At 40.0% G+C, this 23,113-nt stretch overlaps 1 protein-coding gene across 3 annotated transcripts; it reads left to right on the top strand.

The window, feature by feature from the left end:
- The first annotated feature begins 388 nt into the window (after nucleotides 1-388).
- Nucleotides 389-4,354, top strand: LOC130730629 (putative disease resistance protein RGA3). 3 transcript variants are annotated; one of them, XM_057582685.1, is made up of 4 exons: nucleotides 389-3,097; nucleotides 3,217-3,305; nucleotides 3,513-3,797; nucleotides 3,944-4,354. In XM_057582685.1, exon 1 carries the CDS (start codon nucleotides 493-495, stop codon nucleotides 3,031-3,033), a length of 2,541 nt encoding a protein of 846 aa, XP_057438668.1. In that variant the 5' UTR covers nucleotides 389-492; the 3' UTR covers nucleotides 3,034-3,097; nucleotides 3,217-3,305; nucleotides 3,513-3,797; nucleotides 3,944-4,354. The 3 variants fall into 3 exon arrangements, with proteins under 3 accessions (XP_057438668.1, XP_057438667.1, XP_057438669.1); XM_057582684.1 differs by having other exon boundaries at nucleotides 3,996-4,354; XM_057582686.1 differs by having other exon boundaries at nucleotides 389-3,091; nucleotides 3,996-4,354.
- Nucleotides 4,355-23,113: the final 18,759 nt, after the last annotated feature.

Consider the following 23,113-nt stretch of genomic DNA (forward strand, 5'->3'; position numbering starts at 1 on the left):
TCACATATCCCTCACTCCTCCCCTTTACCCACTATCGTCTCCTCCCGTTAAACCTCCACCTCTCACATAACACAATTCTATGTTTTAATTCTAATCATTCATGGTTAGATCTTAATGTCAAGATTTACCTTAAAATATTTCACACCTCATGAGAAAATATTTTTTTTTCCAGAAAATTATGATAGAAAAAAAGAGAAATGACTTAGGAACCACAATCAAACAAACACAAGATAATATTTTTTTACCAACATAGTGCTGGTCTAGTGATAAACAAGCTAAGCCTATAAGAACGATAACACGAGTTTAAATCCTGAAAAGAATATTTTATAGTGAGGTACATGCAACTGTTTCTCCAAAAATGATGGTTAAAGATAAAAACTACATGTCAAAGAAAGAAAAAGAAGACCAATGACTTTGCATAGCCAAAGACTTTAACTCTCTACTACAAGCTTCAATCTCTTGTGTTTGATACCCTGGTAACCATTGCTATCTATGGCTGAATCATTCCTCTTCTGCATTGCCGAATCACTGATAGCAAAACTTGCTTCTTGGGCATATGAAGAAACTTCCATGGTGCTGGGTGCATACAAAGATCTTCGAGAGTTTACACGAACTCTATCATACCTCAAAGCAGTGCTGTTAGATGCAGATCAGAAGCAGGAAGACAACCAGGAGCTTCAGGAATGGCTGAGGCAGATCAAACTCGTCTTCTCTGATGCTGAAAACGTGTTGGAAGAACTGGAGTATGAAAACCTTAGAAAGAAACATGGCATTGACAGTAACAAAATCAAGGTAGGACAGTTCTTCTCAAATTCCAATCCAATTGTTATCCGTCATAGGATTGCTAGAAAGATCAAAGAAATCAAGAATGGATTAGATAGAGTAGCAGCTGATAGGCATAAGTTTGGTCTAAAAATCATTGATGTTGATGGAAGAGTGGTGCATAAGAGAGAAATGACATACTCCCATGTTGATTCAGATGTGATTGGAAGGGAACATGATAAAGAAAACATCATAAAGCTTTTGCTTTTGCATGGTAATGATAGAACTCTCTCTGTTATCCCCATTGTGGGGATTGGGGGTTTGGGAAAGACCACACTTGCAAAGCTTGTGTTTAATGATAGTAGGATGGATGAGTGTTTTGAGTTGAAGATGTGGGTGTGTGTTTCAGAAGGCTTTGACGTCAAGCAATTGATTGTTAAGATAATTAATTCTGCTAATGATTCTAGTTCTGCTGATACTCCTGTTCACCACCAACAAAAATTTAAAGATTTGGATATCGAGCAGCTGCAGAATCGTCTCAGGAAGAAACTTAGAGGTCAGAAGTTCCTTCTGATCTTTGATGATGTGTGGAATGGAAGCCGTGTTGAATGGGTTCGGATGAGAGATTTAATACAGGTAGGTGCTGTTGGGAGTAAAATTGTAGTGACTACTCGTAGTCACAATATTGCTTCCATGATGGGCACCCTTCCATCTCACATTTTGGAAGGGCTTTCTCCAGAGGATTCATTGTCTGTGTTTCTCAAATGGGCATTTAAGGAAGGAGAAGAGAAAAAGTATCCACATTTGGTAAATATTGGGAGAGAGATTGCAAGAAAATGCGGAGGAGTTCCTTTGGCGGTGAGAACACTAGGGAGTTTACTATTCTCAAAATTTGACACAAATGAGTGGGAATATGTGAGGAACAATGAAATTTGGAATTTACCGCAGATATCTGGAGATATTTTACCTGCTCTTAAGTTAAGCTATGATCAAATGCCATTCTATTTGAAACAATGTTTTGCTTTGTTCGCCCTTTACCCGAAGGATTATACATTTGATAGTTTTGATGTAACATCTCTTTGGGGGGCACTTGGTCTCCTTCCATCACAAAAGGGAAATCAGATATTGAAAAATGGTGCGAATCAATATTTGTATGAACTATTGTCAATATCTTTTATTCAAGATTTTGTGGACTATGGGATTGGTTTTACTTTTAAAATGCATTATTTGGTGCACGAGCTTGCTAAATCTGTTGCATTTGGAGACTGTCTTCTCACAGATTACTCTCTTGAATGTATGGACAGTGTGGCCAGGGGAGTCCGTCATCTGTCTTTTCGTAAAGATGTTTTGGGTGGTGAATTTGGTGTTCAGAGATTATCAGGTGTGAGAACCATACTATTTCCTATTGCTGGAGTTGGATCCCACAACAAAGCTTTCCTGGATGCATTCACCACAAGCTGCAAACACTTGAGATTTTTGGATTTAAGTGATTCTACATATGAGACTTTGCCTTTGTCCATTGGCAAGTTGAAACATTTAAGATTTCTAAGTCTTGAGAATAATACAAAAGTTAAGACACTTCCAGATTCCATCTGCAACCTCCTGAAGTTGGAGGTATTGATACTTATTGGGTGTACACAGCTTGAAACACTGCCTAAAGGTTTAAGAAAATTGATTAGTCTTCAACATTTGGAGATAACAACAAAGCTATGTGTTTTACCAGAGGATGACATTGAAAACTTGAGTTCTCTAAAAACTCTCAAAATTGAATGTTGCGACAATCTGGAGTCTTTGTTTGGAGGGATAAAACTCCCTAATCTGAGAGCATTGTGTGTTGCTAACTGCAGGAGTCTAAAGTCTTTGTCACTTGATAGTGATCATTTTCCTGCATTAGAGACTTTGTTAGTTGACAACTGTGACATGTTGAAATTGGCAGAGGTACAAGAGGGGCGAAACTCCAATTCGAGGTTGAAGGTTTTAACTTTTGTTTCTTTGCCACAGTTGGTGACCTTGCCTCTTTGGCTTCAAGGGTCCATGACAACATTACAATTCTTGTCAATTTCAAGCTGCAACAGTCTTGTGGTGCTTCCTGAGTGGCTTTCAGCTATGAATTGTCTGAAAACACTTTGTATCACAGATTGCCCTAATGTGTTGTCTCTTCCCAATGACATCCATGGCCTTCCCACCCTCGAGCGTTTAGAAATTCATGGTTGTCCGGAATCACTTGGAAAGTCTCAGCTGCAAGTTGGAGAGTCTTCACACAAACCTTAAACCATGGATGAATAGAAGAACTGGAGAGGAGGAAGAAGAATTGGAGCAAGAGAAAAAGGTAGAGGTAAGCTTTAATATCAGACACACATACATTTGGTTTTCATAAAAATGTATACTGTTTTTCTTAGGACTTCTTTAATCTGCTTTTGTGTGATTTTTATTTACTTTTTTTTCTTTCTTTAGTGTATGATTGGAGGAAGGAATAGTTGTTTCCCTACTTGAAGAGAAGGAAGGGCACACAATTAAAGGCCTGCAGTACAAAACTACAGATGGTAAGGAATTATCAACTAAAAGGCCTCCTAGGCTCTTGCCATTTTTGTGATGGTCGTTTCTCAAACTAGCGCTGTTCTCTTTGTAATTCTAATATTAGAAACTTGTCAGCTTAAATATGTGAATTGTGATTTAGTTCCCATATTCAAAGTTGTTCTGACTCTTTCTGTTAAGTAATTGGCACTCATGCGATCATCAACATTTTACAGATTCCCACTTATCTCTATCATGGTTTCTTAGCTGAAGTGGTCAAAGCAGCATCAGGACAATGCCAAATAGATAGATGCAAGAGAGTAGCTTCATATCCTCCTCCATGAGCCATTCTGATGGCAAATGCATTCAACTTGCACCATCCTCTACCGGGAGGGGAATGACTACATCATTATCTGATATAGAAGTGCTGCGAATTGCGAAATCTTCTCTGGCCTTTGCATGTCCTGAATGATGCACCCAACCTTTGCCAACACCTTGAATCCTTGTATATCTTGAGTTAGGTAATGTGCTCTCAGACCTTGAACTGAGGCAGCAATCTCTTCATCCTAATTTTTCATTTGAACTAAGAAAATGATAAGCATTCTTAAAGCTTTGTAGCTCTGCTTGTTCCTTAAGCTATCTTAAGTCTTAACCTTTCAATTTGCAGCCTTTACAAGGTATTTTGCTTATTCTCCAAAGTGTCGTCTCGTTGCTTTCAGGGTTAAACCCACAGCTCCTGCTTCTGTTTCCTACAACTGTTCCAGCTTACTGTAGAACACCTCAGCTGTATAAAACTGAATAGCAGTGAACAAGTCAGGTCAAGGTGTCCTCAAGATGAACTAGAATTGTTTTCCATCCTTCAGAAATCAGAAGGATTCAATTGACACATCCGTAAACATTGTAGCTTCAGTGTGTATTCTTGGTACTTGAAGAGTCAATATTTAGATGTATCAAATGATCACTTCTAAGAATTTGTAACTGCTTCAAGACTATCTTCACAGGGATGGTTTGAAAGCATTACTCTTTTGCACATAAAAAACATAAATGCAGCTCAGATGATAATATCCTTGCAAAGAAATTTGGTTACTGCATTAGCTTACTAGTTCATCAGTGTCTGGACAAGTTTCTAGTTACTTTCAGTGAAAAATAATAATTATAATTTCTTTTATAGAAAAAACCTTTTCATAATCATACAACTTTTTCATTATTCATAAATTCAGAGAACTGAAGTAAACTCCAGTACATTATAGTCTTTTTTTTTGGGTCAAACAGTACATTATAGTCATATGAACAAAAAGTCATGTGAACTTTATCAAATTTGAGAACCGTCTTGGCCCAAGTGTGAGGGATCTTGATTTGGGCCATCCTGGAGCGCACAACTAGGCCAGCACATCTTGTCCCAGAACTTGAACACATTGGAGGATTAATTTTTCACACCCCTAAATAATTATTTTCTAAATATTATCATCTCATACTTTTGGAACTTTGAGATCCAAAGTGATTTCTTTTTCCAGAACTTCAATTTTCATAACTGTGTGTCTTTTTTCTTTCGGAACATAATTTTTACAAGTAAAACTTTTCTCTTTCAAAAATTCAAACTCCAAAACTGAAAAAAAAAAATCCATTTTTAGAACTTCAAGTTATATGAGGTAATTCTTAAAATAAGATCCGTGCCTTATTTTCACTTGGTATCTTGCTCTTAAAATTTAAGACACGGTTGTTTTTGCAAGGTACAATGTTTAGTCATTGCTTAGAATATAATATATAATTTATTTATGTTTTTTGAAAATAATAGAATATGATTTATTTTATGCATCATTTGCTAATGCATACTTTATATCCAAACAAAAATAAAATAAGATATCGCCATTAAAGCAAAATTTCCATCGGTTGCTAATGAACACTTTATATTCTATGGTATTTCATGCCCACAAAAATAGTGACAAGGTACCCACTAAAATACCTACCATTCGAGATGCTATAATTGTGAGGGGAAATTTTCAGAACTTAAACCTCAAGAAGTGGAATGAAGTGCATGTTGGTTTCAATTCTAGCAATACTGAACGTAGATTTATCTTTTCAAAAACAAGTATTTATTGTTTCTATTAAGAGCAGTGCTATATGACACGATTGATTTCTGTCGTGTCATGCACGAAATGCATTTTTTGGCGGTTTCAAACCGCCAGAAACGCATAAGTGTCACAAATTGTGAAAACCCAACTCGTAATTTTTGGCGGTTTTAACACTACAAACGGGTTATAACCGCCACAAATTAACTTCGTGCATTACACGAGAAATCTGTCTCGTGCACTATGGCATTTTCCTTCTATTAAATGTGGATCACAGGTAGATATGGATCCATTTAAATTTTTCAAATACAGACGAAATATATAATATATGATGTGATGAAAAATGAAGAAATGAAGAAAAATCTAATAAACATAATATGAAAAAATATGTGAGTGTAAATATATCAAAACCATTTCTAAAATTCAAGTAAATCAAACGGATTCAAAGGTAATGGCTAGTTGGTTGGGGAACCTAAGAAAATTCCAAATGAGAAAAGCTTAGATGTTAGATGGGATAGAGTGAGAAAGGATTTTGGTGCACCAAAGAGGTGAGACAAGAAATGATACAATGCTCATGATGCATGTCTACCAAAGAAAGAGCCCAGTCTCAATCAGTAGAGATTCCACAGTGAAATCCTATATGCTTTTTCATTGCTTTTGGATGTTGGGGCCATATGCATGACAATCACTCAAATCACTTTCCCTCACACCCATCATCTATGCACATGCAATTGTAGAAGGTGGGGGAGTGGAGTCATGTCTTTCGAAAGTGAAAAGGGATTGAGGGCTTAGGTGGTGTGCCCGGATTACATGCATTATAATTTTTGTCTAGTACATTTGTTTTCAATAATTTTATGTTCAAAGATAAAATATATTTTAAAGAATAATTATTTACACATTACTTTCTCCTCCGTCTGATTTTACTTCTTTTTTTTCTTATTTTTCGCTGCATTTCTTATCACATAGTAGTAACTCATTTCCCTCCTTCTTTTTTTTTTTTTTCATATTTGGCTTAGTGTAAGTGAAAATGAAGAGTGAAAAAAAATATTATTTTATTTTTAAAAAAGTAAAATAAAAAACAAATAATACTATTCTAAAATTTTCTAATTTTTTTTACCGTTAATAAGGAAGTGACGGACTACTAAATTACATATTTTTTAAATTGTACTTATGCATCAAGCTACTTTCAACGGGTGATGTAATATGGCGGTGCCCAACAAAGTAGGGTCCTATATTATTTGGGATTTTATTAGGAGTATAATTATTACTAGATGGCACCCATTTTACTGATAATCATGGCATTAATTTGCTTTGCAAATTTTAATTATGATTTCTGACTTTCTTCCTATAAGTAGTCCTTTTAAACAATTAAATAAATCTCAACTCTATACACTAACGGATTAATTATTCGTGAACGTCGATAAAATAAGATAAAGAAGGGAGTAAAGTGCCGCCAAACTCTAGCCGAATCGTCACAGTCACAGAATAAATGATTCAAATATTCGTTGCACTGCATCTATTGCAAGACGCACTCGGAGTAAGGTGATAATGATCTAATCTCTGATTGGTTGGAACAACATGCATCTCTCCCAACTAGCAACGAAAAGAAACGCACTTTATCCGACTCACAACACTTCCTAATATTTTTCTAGAGCTTGTAAGAGGGTCTACAAAAGTCATTATGGGAATGCAATGGTGGAGTTGTATGCTGACGGTAGTTGGATCCCGTATTAGAATAGGATGGGTGTTCTTCGTTATTCAAAAGGGCGTTAGTTTATGGGGTTGTCAACTTGCCTTGGTGAGGGTGATCCATTTTGTGCAGCGCTTTTAGTTGCGGAGGACGGTCTTCTCCACGTTTGGGAATTGGGGCACGTAGAGGTGTTGTGTGCATCAAATTGTAAGGATGTTGTGGACATGCTTAGCTGCAATATTAGTGTGTTGTGTGCCCACTCATTAGCGTAAAAATGTGATTGTTAGGATAAGAGACATGCTGAGTTGGGATTGTAAGGTCTATTTTCTACTTATTTCATGTGAGCGGAACATCGTTACTGATGCTCTAGTTAGACAAGTTTCGCATGATGCATTCTCTTTGTGATAGAACTTTCCTCATTCCTTTTTCATTTCTTGTCAGTGTCTAGAGTATAAACTTGCTTGAGTAATTTGTTGTTCGTCCTTTAAAAAATTGAAGTGTAAAAAAAAATTAAAAATATGAGGGAAGTAGTTTTTTATTTAATTTAATTAACTGATGTCACACATTTTTAAAATTTAATTAGTTAACAATGTAATTTACATTATCATCGCATATATATTATTCTAAAAAAGTGATAATCTACAAGCATTTTATTTATACAATACTTCAATATCAATCTAAGACCTAATTGCATTTTTTTGTCTCTCATTTATGGTGTTTTTGCGGACAAGGTCTTCATTCTTTAAAATAAGCGATCTTAGTCTTAGAATTTAGTGACACGTTGCAATCAAGTTAATCAACCGTTAGTGGGACTCCTATAGAGTTGGCTTAGAGCAACTCTAATTTCCAATAGAGTTGGCTTAGAGCATCATTAACCATGATATTCACTAAAGTGGTCCAGGCAGGTCTCTGGCGGCTGTCTTCTACGTGAAGTTTGGTGCTCTAGTCTGTTTGCATACAGTACGATATGGACGTGTGGAACAATATTGACTTCTCTGCGGAGGAGAGTGAAACAATTTTCCTCGGCAGCGGCTCTGAGGATAATCCTTCCTTGGCGACCACGGTTGTTGGGAGGGTTTGGACGACAGAAGACTACAACGTGAAGGCCTTCAAGAATACTATTTTGGGAATCTGGAAAACTCGACATGCGGTGGAAGTGGTAGACCTAGGGAAGAACCTATATTCCTTTAGGTTTTCATCCACCAGGGATCGCGACTTGATTCTGAAAGGTCAACCATGGACCTTTGACGGTTTGGTAATAGCCCTACAGAAGGTAAGTGGGGATGAGCAGCCCTCTGAAATCAGGCCACACACCTCTCCGTTCTGGGTTCGCATTTATGATCTGCCCTTGAAGTACAGAACAGAAGAGGCAGTGACACAAATTGGTAAGAGCTTGGGTGAGGTCATGGAGTTTGATAAATCTGCAGAATGTGTGGCTGGGAAGTATATGCGAGTGAGGGTAATCCTGGATCTCACAAAGCCTCTCAGACGTGGAACTCAGATAGGGAAGGCAATGAACAGAACAGGCAAAGTTTTTTTCAAGTATGAGAGGCTTCCAGACATCTGCTTTGCATGTGGGAGGTTGGGGCACTCCATCAAAACATGCCCAGATAAGGATGACGATGAGGAGGAGGAGAATGGCATTCAAAACCTACCTTATGGAGCTTGGCTATGTGCATCACCTCGAAAGAATACGACAGTGAGAAAAGAGGGAGCACTAGAAGAGCGAAAATGACTGTTCACCACTGAAACCACTAAACCAGATGCTGAGATTACATCCACTGCAGAGGGCTCCGCGAAAGGATTAGCAGAAAATACCACAGTGGTTCATGAAGAGGAAGAGGCTTCGATACAAATTCAAGGTACAGATGTCCACGTCGAGGCTGGCCTGGCAGCGGTGGCAGAAGTGCTCCAACAATTCTCTCTGGACAAAGATGCACAGAAGACAAGTGTCGAGGCGCATAGAGAAAACGTAGAAACCTCACCTGAAGCCAACACAAATACGCTGCAGGAGACCAATACTGCAGCTGCTGAGGAGAATAATGGGGGCCCAACTCGAGCTGAGAATCACCCAAACGCCAAAGGAACGGTCTCCAAATGGAAACGCATGGCAAGGGAACCTTCAAACAAGGGGACCATGATCACCTCACATGCTGGTTCCAAGCGGACAGATATAGAGATTGATGGAGAGGATTGTTCTGAGGAGGTTTTGGGGAAGAAGTCTAAGAATGACATGATCATTGATGATACATCGGCCGTGCTGGATGACCAGCACCGCCGGGCACAATGAAAATCCTCAGTTGGAACTGCCGAGGGCTTGGGAACCCTCGTGCAGGGCGAGCTCTGAAAAGGCTCGTTCTTAATGAAGATCCTGACCTAGTTTTCCTTATGGAGACTAGGAGGTGTACTGGTGAATTACGTAAAGTGCATGAAACTATTGGCATCAAAAATATGTTGGTGGTGGACTGTAGAGATGGTGGACGGAGAAGAGGAGGAGGGTTGGCTATTTTCTGGAAGGAGGATGTGGCTTTTAATCTTGTGTCCATGTCCACAAATCATATACATGCATCCCTCACTGACCATAATAATGGTGTATCCTACATCACAGGTTTCTATGGCTACCCCGAAGCTCAAAATAAACATAAATCTTGGGAGCTTCTTCAACAGCTTAGCACTACAGTAAATGGGCCGTGGTGCTGTTTTGGCGACTTCAATGCCATTTCTTCAAGTAATGAAAAAAGAGGCGGTGCACCTTGTGACCTCAACCAGATGGAAGCCTTTAATCAATGCCTTTCAACTTGTGGCCTTAAGGATCTGGGTTTTTTTGGTCCTCAGTTTACTTGGAATAATGGTAGAATTGATGATCAATGCATACAGGAAAGGCTCGATAGATGTGTTGTTAATTCGGAATTTCTAGGACTTTGGCCAGCTTCAATAGTTCACCATTTACTGCCTTACACTTCTGACCATACTCCCCTCTCTATCAGAATTGATGCGATCCAGCCAGAAGTTCCAAGGAAAAAACAGCATATCTTTCGTTTTAATGAACATTTATCGGAGGAGCCTGAAGTGCGTCACTTGATTCATAGTACTTGGGCATCAGCAACTCCTGGTGTAGAGAGCAGATTAGATATGGCTCGTGAAACAATCCAGCAATATCAACTGGGGAAAGGGACTCCTCGAAAGCAGATTGCACAACTGGAGCAAGAGTTGAAAAGAGCACAGTCGTGGCAACCCACAGAGGAGAATCGTGAGGACCGTAAAAGAATGGAGGAGGAGATGGCTAAATTGCTAGAACAAGATGAGACCTATTGGAGACAAAGATCACGTGCTTTATGGCTCAAAAGCGGGGACAAGAACACTAAATTTTTCCATGGCAAAGCGTCCCAAAGGCAAAAGCGAAACAGGCTTAAGAGAATTAAAGATCAGCATGGGAATTGGGTTCAGGGAAGGGAGAAGTTGGCCTCAACAGTCAGAGAATACTTTGAAAAGTTATTCAAATCAGAGGAGACAATTAGCATTGAAGAGGTCTGCAGCAAGATTAAAGGGAAACTAAACCAAGCCATGGTTGAGGAGTTGACAACCCCGTTTACAAAGGAAGAGGTCAGGTATGCTCTCAAACAAATGCATCCCATTAAAGCACCAGGCCCCGATGGTTTCCCGGCTCTCTTCTACCAAAAGTATTGGGGCGTTGTGGGTGAGGATGTGGTGAGGAAGGTTTTGTCAATCCTGAATGATGGAGCTGACCCTGCTTCTATAAATAATACTTTTGTCTGCCTAATCCCAAAAATAAAATTTCCTGAGAGCCCGAAAGATCTTAGACCCATAAGCCTCTGTAATGTGATCATGAAGCTGGTCACTAAGTGTATTGCTAACAGAATCAAGCTTATGTTGGGAGAAGTGGTGAGTGAGCAGCAAAGTGCTTTCATTCCAGGAAGATTAATCACTGATAATGCACTCACGGGTTTTGAAGTGTTTCCATTATATGAAGAAGAAGAAAAAAGGAAAGAAGGGATACATGGCCTTGAAATTAGATATGACAAAAGCTTATGACCGGATAGAATGGGTATTTCTAGAGAGGGTACTTTTACAGATGGGTTTTCCTGTTTTATTCTCCTCTCTCATCATGAGGTGTGTCACTTCTGTCTCCTATGCTATTCTTGTAAATGGTGAACCTACTGACTATTTTCTTCCAGGTAGAGGTCTTAGACAGGGAGATCCGCTCTCCCCATATCTCTTCATTCTTTGTGTTGAAGCTTTTTCAGGTTTAATTTCTGCACAGCTCAATCACAACAAGCTTCATGGAGTTAAAGTGGCGAGAGGGGCCCCTCAAATTAGTCATCTTTTCTTTGCAGATGACAGCCTAGTCTTCACCAGAGCAACAATGGAGGAAGCCAATTGCATTCTGGGTGTTATTCGAGAGTACGAGCAAGCTTCTGGCCAGCTTGTGAATATGGACAAGTCTGCTATTTCTTTCAGCCGAAATGTTCCTGAAACCAGTATGGAGATGATCCGCAACAGGATGGGTGTAAAGGCTGTTGATGTCCACGACAAGTACCTTGGCTTACCTACTCTCATTGGGCGCTCTAAGAAGCAAATCTTTTCCAAATTGGAGGAGAGGGTCTGGACCAAATTGCAAGGGTGGAAGGAGAAAGCTTTATCAAAGGCCGGGAAGGAGATTCTACTGAAATCCATAGCCCAAGCGATTCCTACCTACTATATGAGTTGCTTCAAATTACCGGTAGGAACGTGCAATAAAATTGAAAGTTTGATGGCGAAATTCTGGTGGGGACAAAAGGAAAATGAGAGAAAGCTTCACTGGATCAATTGGAAGCAACTTTGCAAGCCCAAGAGCAAAGGAGGTTTAGGATTCAGGGACATATCTGATTTTAATCAAGCTATATTGTCAAAGCAAGTTTGGAGACTCTTACAGGTAGAAGACTCTCTGTTGTACAAGGTATGGAAAGCTAAATATTTTCCCAAGTGCTCTATCCTTGAGGCAAAAGTGGGACATCAGCCAAGTTATACCTGGAGAAGTGTATGGGGTGCAATTGCTTTGATCAAAGATGGTATGGCTTGGCGGGTTGGTGATGGTAGGAGAATAAAAATATGGGATGATGTCTGGCTACTCGGCGAGGGGCAAGGGAAAATTATTTCCAATCGTGTTCAAGGTCTGGAAACGGTAGCTGATCTTATTTGCCATGATAGAAGAATGTGGAATTACCAGCTAATAGATCAAAGCTTCCCAAGAGAGGTGGCCAATGCAATTAAATTTATTCCTCTTGGATGGAATTCTAGAGCAGATTTCTTTTATTGGAGATGGAGTAGAGACGGTATCTTCTCTGTAAAATCTACCTATTTCCAACTCCAGAACATTAAGCTGCAGCAGGTCCCTAGTAGCTCCACTTCTGAATTCCCTTGGATGAAAATATGGAAGGCTCCAGTACCAGGTAAAATTAAACACTTTGCTTACCGCCTTGCAACAAACTCTTTGCCATGCAGAGAAAACCTCAGCAAACGTGGAATGGAGGTTCAAACCGAGTGTTGTCTTTGTGAACAACCGGTCACAGAATCCACGACCCATCTGTTTCTTCAATGCCATTGGTCAAGAGCAGCTTGGTTCTCAACCCCCGCTGGACTTCGAACAGATACAATTCAGGGAAGTTTGGCGTCATGGTTTAACAATTTGTGCCAAACGCATACTGCAAAGGAGCTAGTTTTGATTTTCCTGAGCCTATGGACCATATGGAAAGCTAGAAATCAGAAGCTCTTCAACCATGAATTAGCGCTTCCAGAAGTTTGTATGCAGCAGAGTCTCAAGAACTATGCCGAGTGGGAAGAAGCCCAAGGGTTCAATCACGACACAGAAAACACAAGCTGCAGAAGGAAGTGGGAGCCGCCACCTGAGGGAACCATCAAAATAAACATTGACGCAGGATGGACAGGACCTTCCTCCACGGGCTTCGGATTGGTAGCTCGATCACACGATTCATTGCTGATGGTTGCAGCTACGGCCGTTGAGCACTACCGTATGGATCCTACTTTGGCAGAAGCTATGGCGCTACGTTGGTGTTTGCGAACAGCAGAGGAGTTGCACATTGAAGATGCAATAATTGAGTCTGATTCACAGATTATCATTCGTGCAATTCATTCCCAGAGTAGCCGGCCAGACATTGAACCTATTATGGCAGATTGCAGACTCCTTGCTTCAGCTTTTATTTCCATAGCCTTTAGGCATGTTAATAGACGAGCAAATAATGCTGCTCATGTCCTTGCTTCCATGGCCATTGATTTTCCCTCAAAAATTTGGTGGGATACTCCCCCTAGAGCGTTGGCCGAGGCAATCTTTGTAGACACATTTGATTATTATCATGAATAAAATGTCTCGTACTTGACTTCAAAAAAAACAACTCTTAAAAGTTTATATAAAAAAATTATTTTATTAATTGCAAGTTTTATTTAAATCTTTTACATTAAGCAATAATAAATGCAAACACTTTTCATGACTAAATTGAGTATTTACTCTCACATACTCTCACTAGTCATGTTGGAATTAAAAATATGCTCCAATAATAATAGATATTGGTGGGAGTATGTATTTTGAAGATGCTCATATATATGTCCTTCATTTGATGACATGTAACTACCCAATTGATTTTTTAAATTATGGTGAAATATTTAGTATATAGTTAAAAAAATTAATGCAACTAGGGTTAGTAATTAATTAGTCGTGTCACATCACGACACTAACTTCTCCCCTCAAACCATATAGTCAACCGTGAAAGATAGAAATAAAGTTGTTGAGGATACGCAAATCCTTCACTCAAACCATCGTCCCCACGGTCTCCGTCCAAACCACCATCCTTGCGGAATTGGGAGCTTCCTTGGGTTTGATGAAGGCTAGTTAATTACCAATTGTGATAAACTAACAATTGTGACATATTTCGTTAACAAAATAGAAATTACTTCACCCCCGAAGAGAAAAGATAGAAAGTATATAATGGGAAAAGAAATATTGCTACGACATCCATGATGTTGTCCTTTGCCTTTTATCAAGTAAAGTTAATGTAGGGGGGAAACTTTGTCAAGGAAGAATGTGAATTTGGCAACCTTGTTTCAATATTTCTTTCTATATCTCATAAGTAAGATAATGCATAGTGATGGTGGTGGCCCCGATCAAGATGGTGGTGGCCACCCTACTGTCATTCATTCATACAGACATGATTTGGACCTACCTGTCACCAAGATATATGCCCATTCCTCCGGTCCCATTCACCATATCAAATAATTCCATTTTGTGTTTTGTTTTTTAGAGTTAAATCACCAAAAATGATACAAGATGTAACAAAACTAAGAATTCTTACTTAGGTTGTTATCTCCCATTCAACACATCTACTACCACAAGCGAATCACAAGTCTTGCAACAAATAGCAACATTTTGATGTTGTGCTGATTTCGAACCGATGATCTCTTGATTGAGTAAGGATTTTTAAACCAACAAACTATTCAGAAAATAGACCAACAAATAACCACATAAAGCATGCTTAGTTGAACTTGAACACTTCAAAACAATTTCATCATGATACCAAAATTTAATTGTAATTATGTTTCATAATTTTAGGTAATTATATGTTTCATAATTTTAGGTATAGCTTTCTTTTAATTCTTATTGCTTATAACCCAAAATTTGCCATTTAAAACCAAGTGGCCAATCACAGTACATTAAAAATTATGTTTATAGCAATCAAAATAGATACAGTAAACATTGTAGTTATAATCCTTCAGACTTGAGAGGTGAATGATGTAAATCTTGAAAAACTTTGCAACTTTAACAATTTAGTGCTTATTTAGAAACTCAATAAGTTTTCACCTTAGAAGGAGAAGTTGATTATAAGAAAGGTGCCCACTAGGGTGGACCTTTAATTTTTTGGTCCACCCATGCACCATACTTCATCACCGTTAGATCTTGGAATATTAGAATATTCCTTAATTGAATGACTAGGATTGAATCAATGATAAAAGGGTAATAATGTAATTTTCCAATCCTAAATCAAACCCTCTTCTCCCTGCTTTTGGACAGGCATTAGTGGCCCAGCCTACCATTATCTCTCTCGCCGCCGCTGCTGAATCCACAACGGCGGTTTCCTCCGCCACTGCTGGTTTTAATGCGGAGGTTGCTGTGTGAAATTTTCTTTTGTGAAAGAATCATCTGTTTCCTTTTGCTTCTACTCATCTTCTACTAATCTTTCTCTCACACACCAGTACAGAAAAAAAAACATAATTCTACTTGAGGTAGTCGGATCTGGTGCGAGAGAGTCCAAGGACGCTGGATCTGCTCCTGTCCGACGGAGATGGAGCGTCAGAGAAGGCCGGCGGTGAGGGAGGCCGGCCGGTGACGCGAGATCGCGAGCCGAGAGGTGGTGGTCGGCGGCGATTTCACAAGGGAGCAAGAGAGGCCGCGAAACAGTTAACGGATCTTGACTTGCGCACAGCGGAATCTCCTAACCAATTCGGAAAACTAGTTCCACCATAGAACTGAATGGTGAGTTTCTTCAAGTTTGTTGATGGCTCGAGCTGTTCAAGTACATGCCTTTCCATTTGCGAGTCTACAGTTGCATTGCAATTCCATTCTAAGGCCAACTTGTCAATTTGTTCTATCTTCTTCAAGTTGGCTTGAAAGGCATTAGAGATTCAAAGGGGTCGGTGACATTTTGTAGCTTTAAGATTGAAAGTTTCCCTTGTAGATGGTGAAATTTCCATCGAATGTATGAGACTATGAGGTCTGGGGACGAGGACGGCGGCAGCCACACAGAATCACAGATAATGTTAAGGATTTAATTTTTGTAATATATTTTTATTTATTGTAAATTACTAATATAACCTTGAGTGCACCGGTGGACCAAAATATAAATGGTCCACCCTAGTGGGCACCTATAAGAAAAGTTACTATTAATGCATGTTTGAAAAATAGAGATAAATTGCACATGAGACGAGATGAGTGTACAATATTTTGTGTCAAACACTATCAACGCAAACACTATCAACGCTTGTAGTTTGTGGGATTTTTTACAGCCACATTTGACAAAGTTTTTTTAATTAACTTTATAGTTTATAACCTATCACAAGTACTTTTTTAGCTTAAAAAATAATCGCAAGTACTGTTCACAGTTTCACGCATCATTGTTTATAATAGTCCCCATAAATTATGGGGTAATGATATATACACACCTCTTTTTTTATACACTCCATTTTCACCTATTTTTATTTCTATCTCTCTTCTCTTATCATCTATTATATCTTATAATTTCTCACTTTTACTTTTTCTTTTCTTTCTATCTCTCTCTTCCTCCACCTCATTCAACCTCATTTTGAGGTGTGAATAAATAATTATTGTAAATTATGAGATATCATAACTGTTCCGGGAATGGACATTCAAGAGAGGTATAGTACCCAGAGGTAGAGGGATTGTGCTAAGAGAGAATCAGAATGAGAGAGAGTGTGCTGAATTTCGAGTGTTATTTCATCCAATGAGCCAAAAGTCCCTTACACTTGATAACTACCTCCTATTTATAGAGCTTGGGTACTACCTATTGGGCCAATTGGGCCTCCGAGGTCAAGGCCCATCTGAAGGCCAGGGCCCCGCCTCAGGGCGGGATACATGCTGGGCGTTGCCCCTCTAGGGGCTCGCCCAGTCCACTAGTCCACAAGACACCGAGCTCGAGGTACGAGAGCTAAGGGTGTCTTTTAAATGCTTTTACATATGTCTTACAGTACACCAGAATCTGCACTGCCAACATGGCTTGAGAAAAGAGAAGTAAACTATATCGCCAACATGGCGTGAGCAAAAGGAAACTTGCATTTTCAGTTACCCAGTCCACTGACTTGACGAGCAACCCGAGCTGGCAAGTCCACTAGTCCACAAGCGGCGAGAACGATTACTTCGTATTGGCGATAAGTTGGAGCAGGTGTATGATCGTTCGCCGGCGGAAAAGGTGGCAGGCATGGGTCATGTGCTGATCATTCAATCACCGACTGGCGGTAACCCCGGCGAGCGACTGAACTTTGTTGTTGGTGTCACCTGCCAGGCGATGGTGTTTGATCTTTATAATGGCGAGGCTTTTCGCGCTTTCCCACAAACAATAACAATTGGGTTTGACAGCCAAAAGATGAAGGGCGAGCGCCCTTGGTCCGCAAGTCCACAAGCTCGAAGCAGGAGAGCGAAGTGTGTCTCCAAACTGTGACCGTCAATCTCTGTCCCCTTGTGATTCCCCTAGCAAGTCGCCCGTTGCCACTTTCCACTTGGTACGGCGTTCCTCGGCTGGCGGTTTCGACCAACGCGCAGGAACTATTCCCAAGTTTCTAGTTGCAATAGCTTCCCCGCCTAGGATCACCTAGCCACGCTACTTGGCGGGATCAACAAAGGATGTATAAAGCGTGTAGGTCGCCGACATGGCGCAAATGAAACACAAACCGCCAATAGCGCAAGGAAATACGCAAATACATGAATCTCCGATTGACGCGGGACCTAGAAAGATGGTGTACAAACGCCTACAAGATTAAGGAGTCGTGGTGGCCCGCCTTATATGACGTATCTCGCTGAATAGAAGCTGGCTCGCCTGATGACATGGTCTCCCGCCAATCTCCCCCGCATCCGCCCCTCGTAGCATCTTCATGGATCAAGTTGCTTCCTGGGCGAGCCCCCTAATATGGCGAAGGGACTCAACCAGTCCACAAGACACCGAGCTCGAAGCATGAGAGCACAATGTGTCTTCAAGCTGAAGTCGCCGCCGCATCGTCCCTAGGAGAAGATCCGCCCAGCACGCATGCTCCTTCACTCGCCATAGTCTACAAGTCCACCAGACTCTGTGTCCAAGTCATGAGGAGTAGGAGTGTCCTCACTTGCCGCATCGCCATCACCATCTTGCTTTAGCCTTATAAGAAATTAGTTTGACTTGCTCGCCACTCTCAGCGTAAGGCCGCCACCATTTTGCGGTAGGTCGCTACCCTCATTTTTGGCGGTAGGTCGCAACCCTCTTGCGGTAGGTCGCCACCATTTTGCGGTAGGTCGCTACTCTCATTTTTGGCGGTAGGTCGCGACCCTTTAGCGGTAGGTCGCCATCCTCTTGCGGTAGGTCGCGACCCTTAGCGTGAGGTCGCCACCCTTTTGGCGACTTTTGTGTGTCTAAAAACTGAGTCTTACAGGTCGCCACCCATAGCGTTTGGTCGCCACCCTTTGGCATGAGGTCACCACCCTAGCGGTAGGTCGCCACCCTTGGTGTGATCGTCCCATTTCGGGACTCAAAGTGCTTTGGGTTCCAATGGCCAGTTGGATTACCAAAGAGGTGCTCAGTAGAATGGGCAATTTGTACCCCACACATCGCCAATGAATCCGGTGGTTACGTGGGCTTTTCCGGGGCTAATTTAGTTCATCGTGAAACTTGTTTCACTTTGTAACTAAATCGCGCCATCAGGAGCTTGTCCCACCCAATAACAAACCGCTTATGGAAGAGTCTTCCAAGTTTCATAAAACTTTAATGGTGTGCCTCAATTCACCCACTCCTTCTCTTTGATCCGATTTGCTCCGACAGATTCCTCGCCTTCGTTCTTTTCTTCGTCATTACCAATCTGCTCTCCCTCGCCTACATGCTTCCTCGATCTGAAGCTTCACCTCTGTTGACGCTCTTCATTGTCGGTCTGAACCGTGTTGCTCCGATCTTCCATCGCTGGATGCGCCTTGAAGAATCTCGATCTGTCATTCTCTCGTGAATGCACCTTGTTCTTTCCCCTCCGCCTTGCCACCGATCTGAAACTCCTCCTTTTATCGCTGCTTGGGCGACGTGTCGCCCTTTTCCAACTTCGCGCGCTTTCTTTTGAAAGCGTCGTCCTCCTCATCAAGAATATAAGTGCTGGCGCGAGCACGCATCTCCTCCATCGAACGCGCCGGCTTACGTGTCAATTTGCTGTTCAACCCTCCCGGTAGCAAACCGTTTTTAAATGCTAAAGCACAAGCTCGAGGCTCCTCGTCCTCAACCTTGACCGCCGCTGCGCTGTACCTTGCCATGCACCCTTTCAGTGATTCTCCTTCTTGCTGGCGAATATTATATAGGTCGTTGATCGTCACCGGCTGATTCTTATTCGCCGAGAATTGCACTAGAAACTTGGATGAGAAGTCTCTGAAATTTGAAATCGATCCGCGCGGCAAAGTTGTGAACCACGCCATCGCCGTCGATTTGAACGTCGATGGAAACATCCTGCACTTCACCGCATCTGACGCCGCAATTATCACCATCTTCGTATTAAAATACAGAAGATGATCCTTCGGATCGGAATCTCCGCTGTAAGAATCCAGAACTAACGTTTTCATGTTATCCAGAATCGCCACACTCTCGACATCTTCCGAGAACGGACGGAACTCAGCCACGGAATCTGCTTCTCTGCTTCCATCACCTCGCTGCTCGCGGCGGTAGAAATCTAACTGAGCCTGTAGATGCTCATTCCGCTGCTGGATGTTGCCAATGCTGCGCACCAAATGGCGCCATTGCTCCTGCGTCACCGCCGGTTGTTGTTCCGGAGCAGGTGAATTCTCTGGTGAGCGCTCCAGAGATCCCACCTGTGAAGGCGATGGAGGAGGTGGTGGTACAGGAGGTGATGGAGGAGGAGAAGGCGATTGTACTCCTGTCGTTCGTACCGGAGAATCCAGGACCACACGATGAGGCCGCCGAGGCGGCGAAATCCGCTGTCGCATTGGTGAATGATGTTGCCTCCTGCGTCGAGTCTCCATCCAAACCAGAAACGATGCAAACTCGATCGGAAAACCAATCACTAATCACAGAATCAAAATCAGAAAACCAGAGAATTGCCTAATCACAATCAGAGGTAACTTCATGCACAATCAATCCACGTGAATGGGAGTAGAGAGTTTACAGTCCCCACAGACGGCGCCAAATGTTCCGGGAATGGACATTCAAGAGAGGTATAGTACCCAGAGGTAGAGGGATTGTGCTAAGAGAGAATCAGAATGAGAGAGAGTGTGCTGAATTTCGAGTGTTATTTCATCCAATGAGCCAAAAGTCCCCTACACTTGATAACTACCTCCTATTTATAGAGCTTGGGTACTACCTATTGGGCCAATTGGGCCTCCGAGGTCAAGGCCCATCTGAAGGCCAGGGCCCCGCCTCAGGGCGGGATACATGCTGGGCGTTGCCCCTCTAGGGGCTCGCCCAGTCCAATAACCTGCTTTTGAAGGCGCTACACGATAATTATTAGTGTATAAGGCTAAACCAAACATGTTCTTGGTAGTTTTTAATTTTTTTTACGACAAAAAGATATATTATTGATAGAGAAAATTTCACGGGAACAAATTCACATGAAGCCAATAAAATAAATCCAACCCACCCTCAAGATAGGATATTCTAGAGATGAGCCTCATTAAAACCTTACTAAAAAAAATTTAATTTTAAAGTTTTAAATGCCAATGATACGTGCTATTAGAGATTTTTATATATGCTCAGCTTAATGAAAGAAAATTCTAATATGATTATATATTTTATTTTCTTACTTTCCCCTAATCTTCTCCATGCCTTCGATGGAATTCACAGAAACATCTCAGGCTGTAATTTCTATTGTGAATGTGATCCTTGGTCGTTATCATCATGCTTTGCAAGTGAAAACAGCAGCAATTTCCCCTTTCTCCGCTACCTTTGCAGGCAAATGGTCCACAAACGTGTTAATTGAGATTGACTTTGTACGAAACTTTTGCTCACTGCATCTGTATATTATATTAGTACCAGCCTACCAAAGTATTAATATAGAGGTAGCTTGTGCTGTAATTAATGGAGGCAATGATGACACAAAGGAAACAATTAAAGGACAAAATGTGCTTTCTAAAATATGCTTTTTGACACTAGTGATTTTTCTTAAAACATGATTAGTATATGTTGTACCTAGTTAATGTGATGAAATGAAGTCTCTGATTTAAAAATCACACGCATAAGAAGGTATAACTTTTTTTTCCACCATAGGCATTACATCCGAGAAACAATTTTGTCACATTTTGGTGAGGCTGATTCTTTTAGTGAATTTTTTTTATACCATTCACAAAACTCAAACTCAAAACATTATTTAAAAAGAATCAAATATATATCATTTGAACAATCACTTAAAATAATGCCCCTTGTTGAAATGGAGATAATTTGTCTCACATTGTTTTGCTCAGCCATGTCAAAGTGGTATCTTCTTCTTTATTTTATTATAATTTGCAGAGCCTTTTACTCACTCCATTCAAGAGATTTGGCATTTCCAATGGCAACATAACATTGCATAGTCCAATAAGCTATTGGAGTCTGATCTTAGCATGAAGGGGCAAAGCACTGTAGGGAAGGCTAACTGGATAGTTAATTTGATTGCTCAATCATGAACTTGACCTCTCAACAAATAAAGTTTAGTTGAAGTGCAGGTTAAAATTACATCGAAGTACCTTATGATTGACACTATTTATGTAATATGCAAAATCTGAACATTTTTTGATTAAGAAAATTAGAAGTTTCACATATAAAATAAGGTAATATCAAAATACATCCAAGTACCTTATAATTGACATTGTAACTTGGTGATGGAATCATCATGGTTCCATTCAAGGTATATGGTGTACTCAAACAGAGAGATATAAACTGAGCATTACAAATAACCTTTCTGATAAATATGTAAAATCCCTTTTTATGCATGCTTGTTAATGTCTCACTTTCATGATTGAGAGGTTGGATTCATGAATGCTACAAACTTTGAAAAGTAAAAATATTTGGATAATTTTTTGTTTTCATAATTAATATGGCACAAAGTTACTACACTCACAATAAATCTCTTCATAATTAGCTTTCATTTTAAAACTAATTATAGAAGAATTTCTAAACATGCACTAATATACAGTAAAAAAATCACGGTAAATCAAAATCAAAATACACTGAAACAACTTCATTTAACTTTTATGAATGTTTATCGTAATTTTATCTTTACTGTAATTTTTTACTGTGTATCTAATTGTGTAGCTAAGTAAGTTTTTCATCATAAAATTTTGTACACGTGGATGAAAGTGAGACCCATGAATGGGACAGATTTGGTGAGGGGAGGTGTTTAAAAAAAAGGCAGCTCCCAGAAATCCAGAATTTCTGCCCTCTGCAGACAATTGTTTTGGTGCATTTAATTAACAAATAAATTGAGAGTTCTGAAAAAAGCGAGTCCCAGGCCCAATATAAAAATAAACCTAGACTGAGGGAATCCTAGATTAGGTATTGTGATCTTGGCAAGACAACATTATTGCCTTCTCAAGACTCAAATCAATGATAAATCTCAGAAGAGGCTCAATGGCATATGATGCAAATTGATTCCCCATGAGGGCCTTTGTCCTTCCCTCTTGTATGACCTACAAAACCTTTACTAGGTGCTGACATCCACTATATATTTCCTGATTTACTTTAGATATGTGACAGCATAGAAATGTTGCACATTCATAGTTCCCCAAAATTGAAGACATAGAAGCTGTTTATCTTATCATCATGCTCTTGTGTTTACTTAACATCATATTATAGTTGCAAATCAAACTTATTTACAATTTATCAACAAAAATGCATCTGCCTATTATATACTCACAATTCATTTTTCACTTACACAACACACTCAATGAATTCTATTCAAAATTGATTTTAAATTTAATGCATGTCTGAATATACAACGAATAATCACGATAAATAAAAGTAATTTTTTTTAACTTTTATAATTGTGTACGTCATTACTTTACCGTAATTTTTCACAGTATATCCAAATATCCACATCCACTATACTAATAACATCATAGCATGTTTATACTACTATTTTCTGAGAATCAATTCTTAAACTCAAACACTACTTATAGAAGTTGCTTTTGTTTTCATAGAATCAATTCTAAACCTCATAACACTATGTATAGAACCTGCTTTAAGTTTGGATACTTGTACGCCTCAGTACTAACGGACGTTAATGCCCACTTCGATGCAGAAAGTGAAAAAAACTCTTTAAATATGTTTTTCTCTAGAATCAATTCTAG

This window comes from Lotus japonicus, chromosome 1 (genome assembly GCF_012489685.1).
Source record: "Lotus japonicus ecotype B-129 chromosome 1, LjGifu_v1.2".
Taxonomy (NCBI): Eukaryota; Viridiplantae; Streptophyta; class Magnoliopsida; order Fabales; family Fabaceae; genus Lotus; species Lotus japonicus.

Bases quoted from the DNA above. Each gene is read 5' to 3' on its own strand.
- LOC130730629 (XM_057582685.1), top strand. From the start codon at position 493: ATGGCTGAATCATTCCTCTTCTGCATTGCCGAATCACTGATAGCAAAA.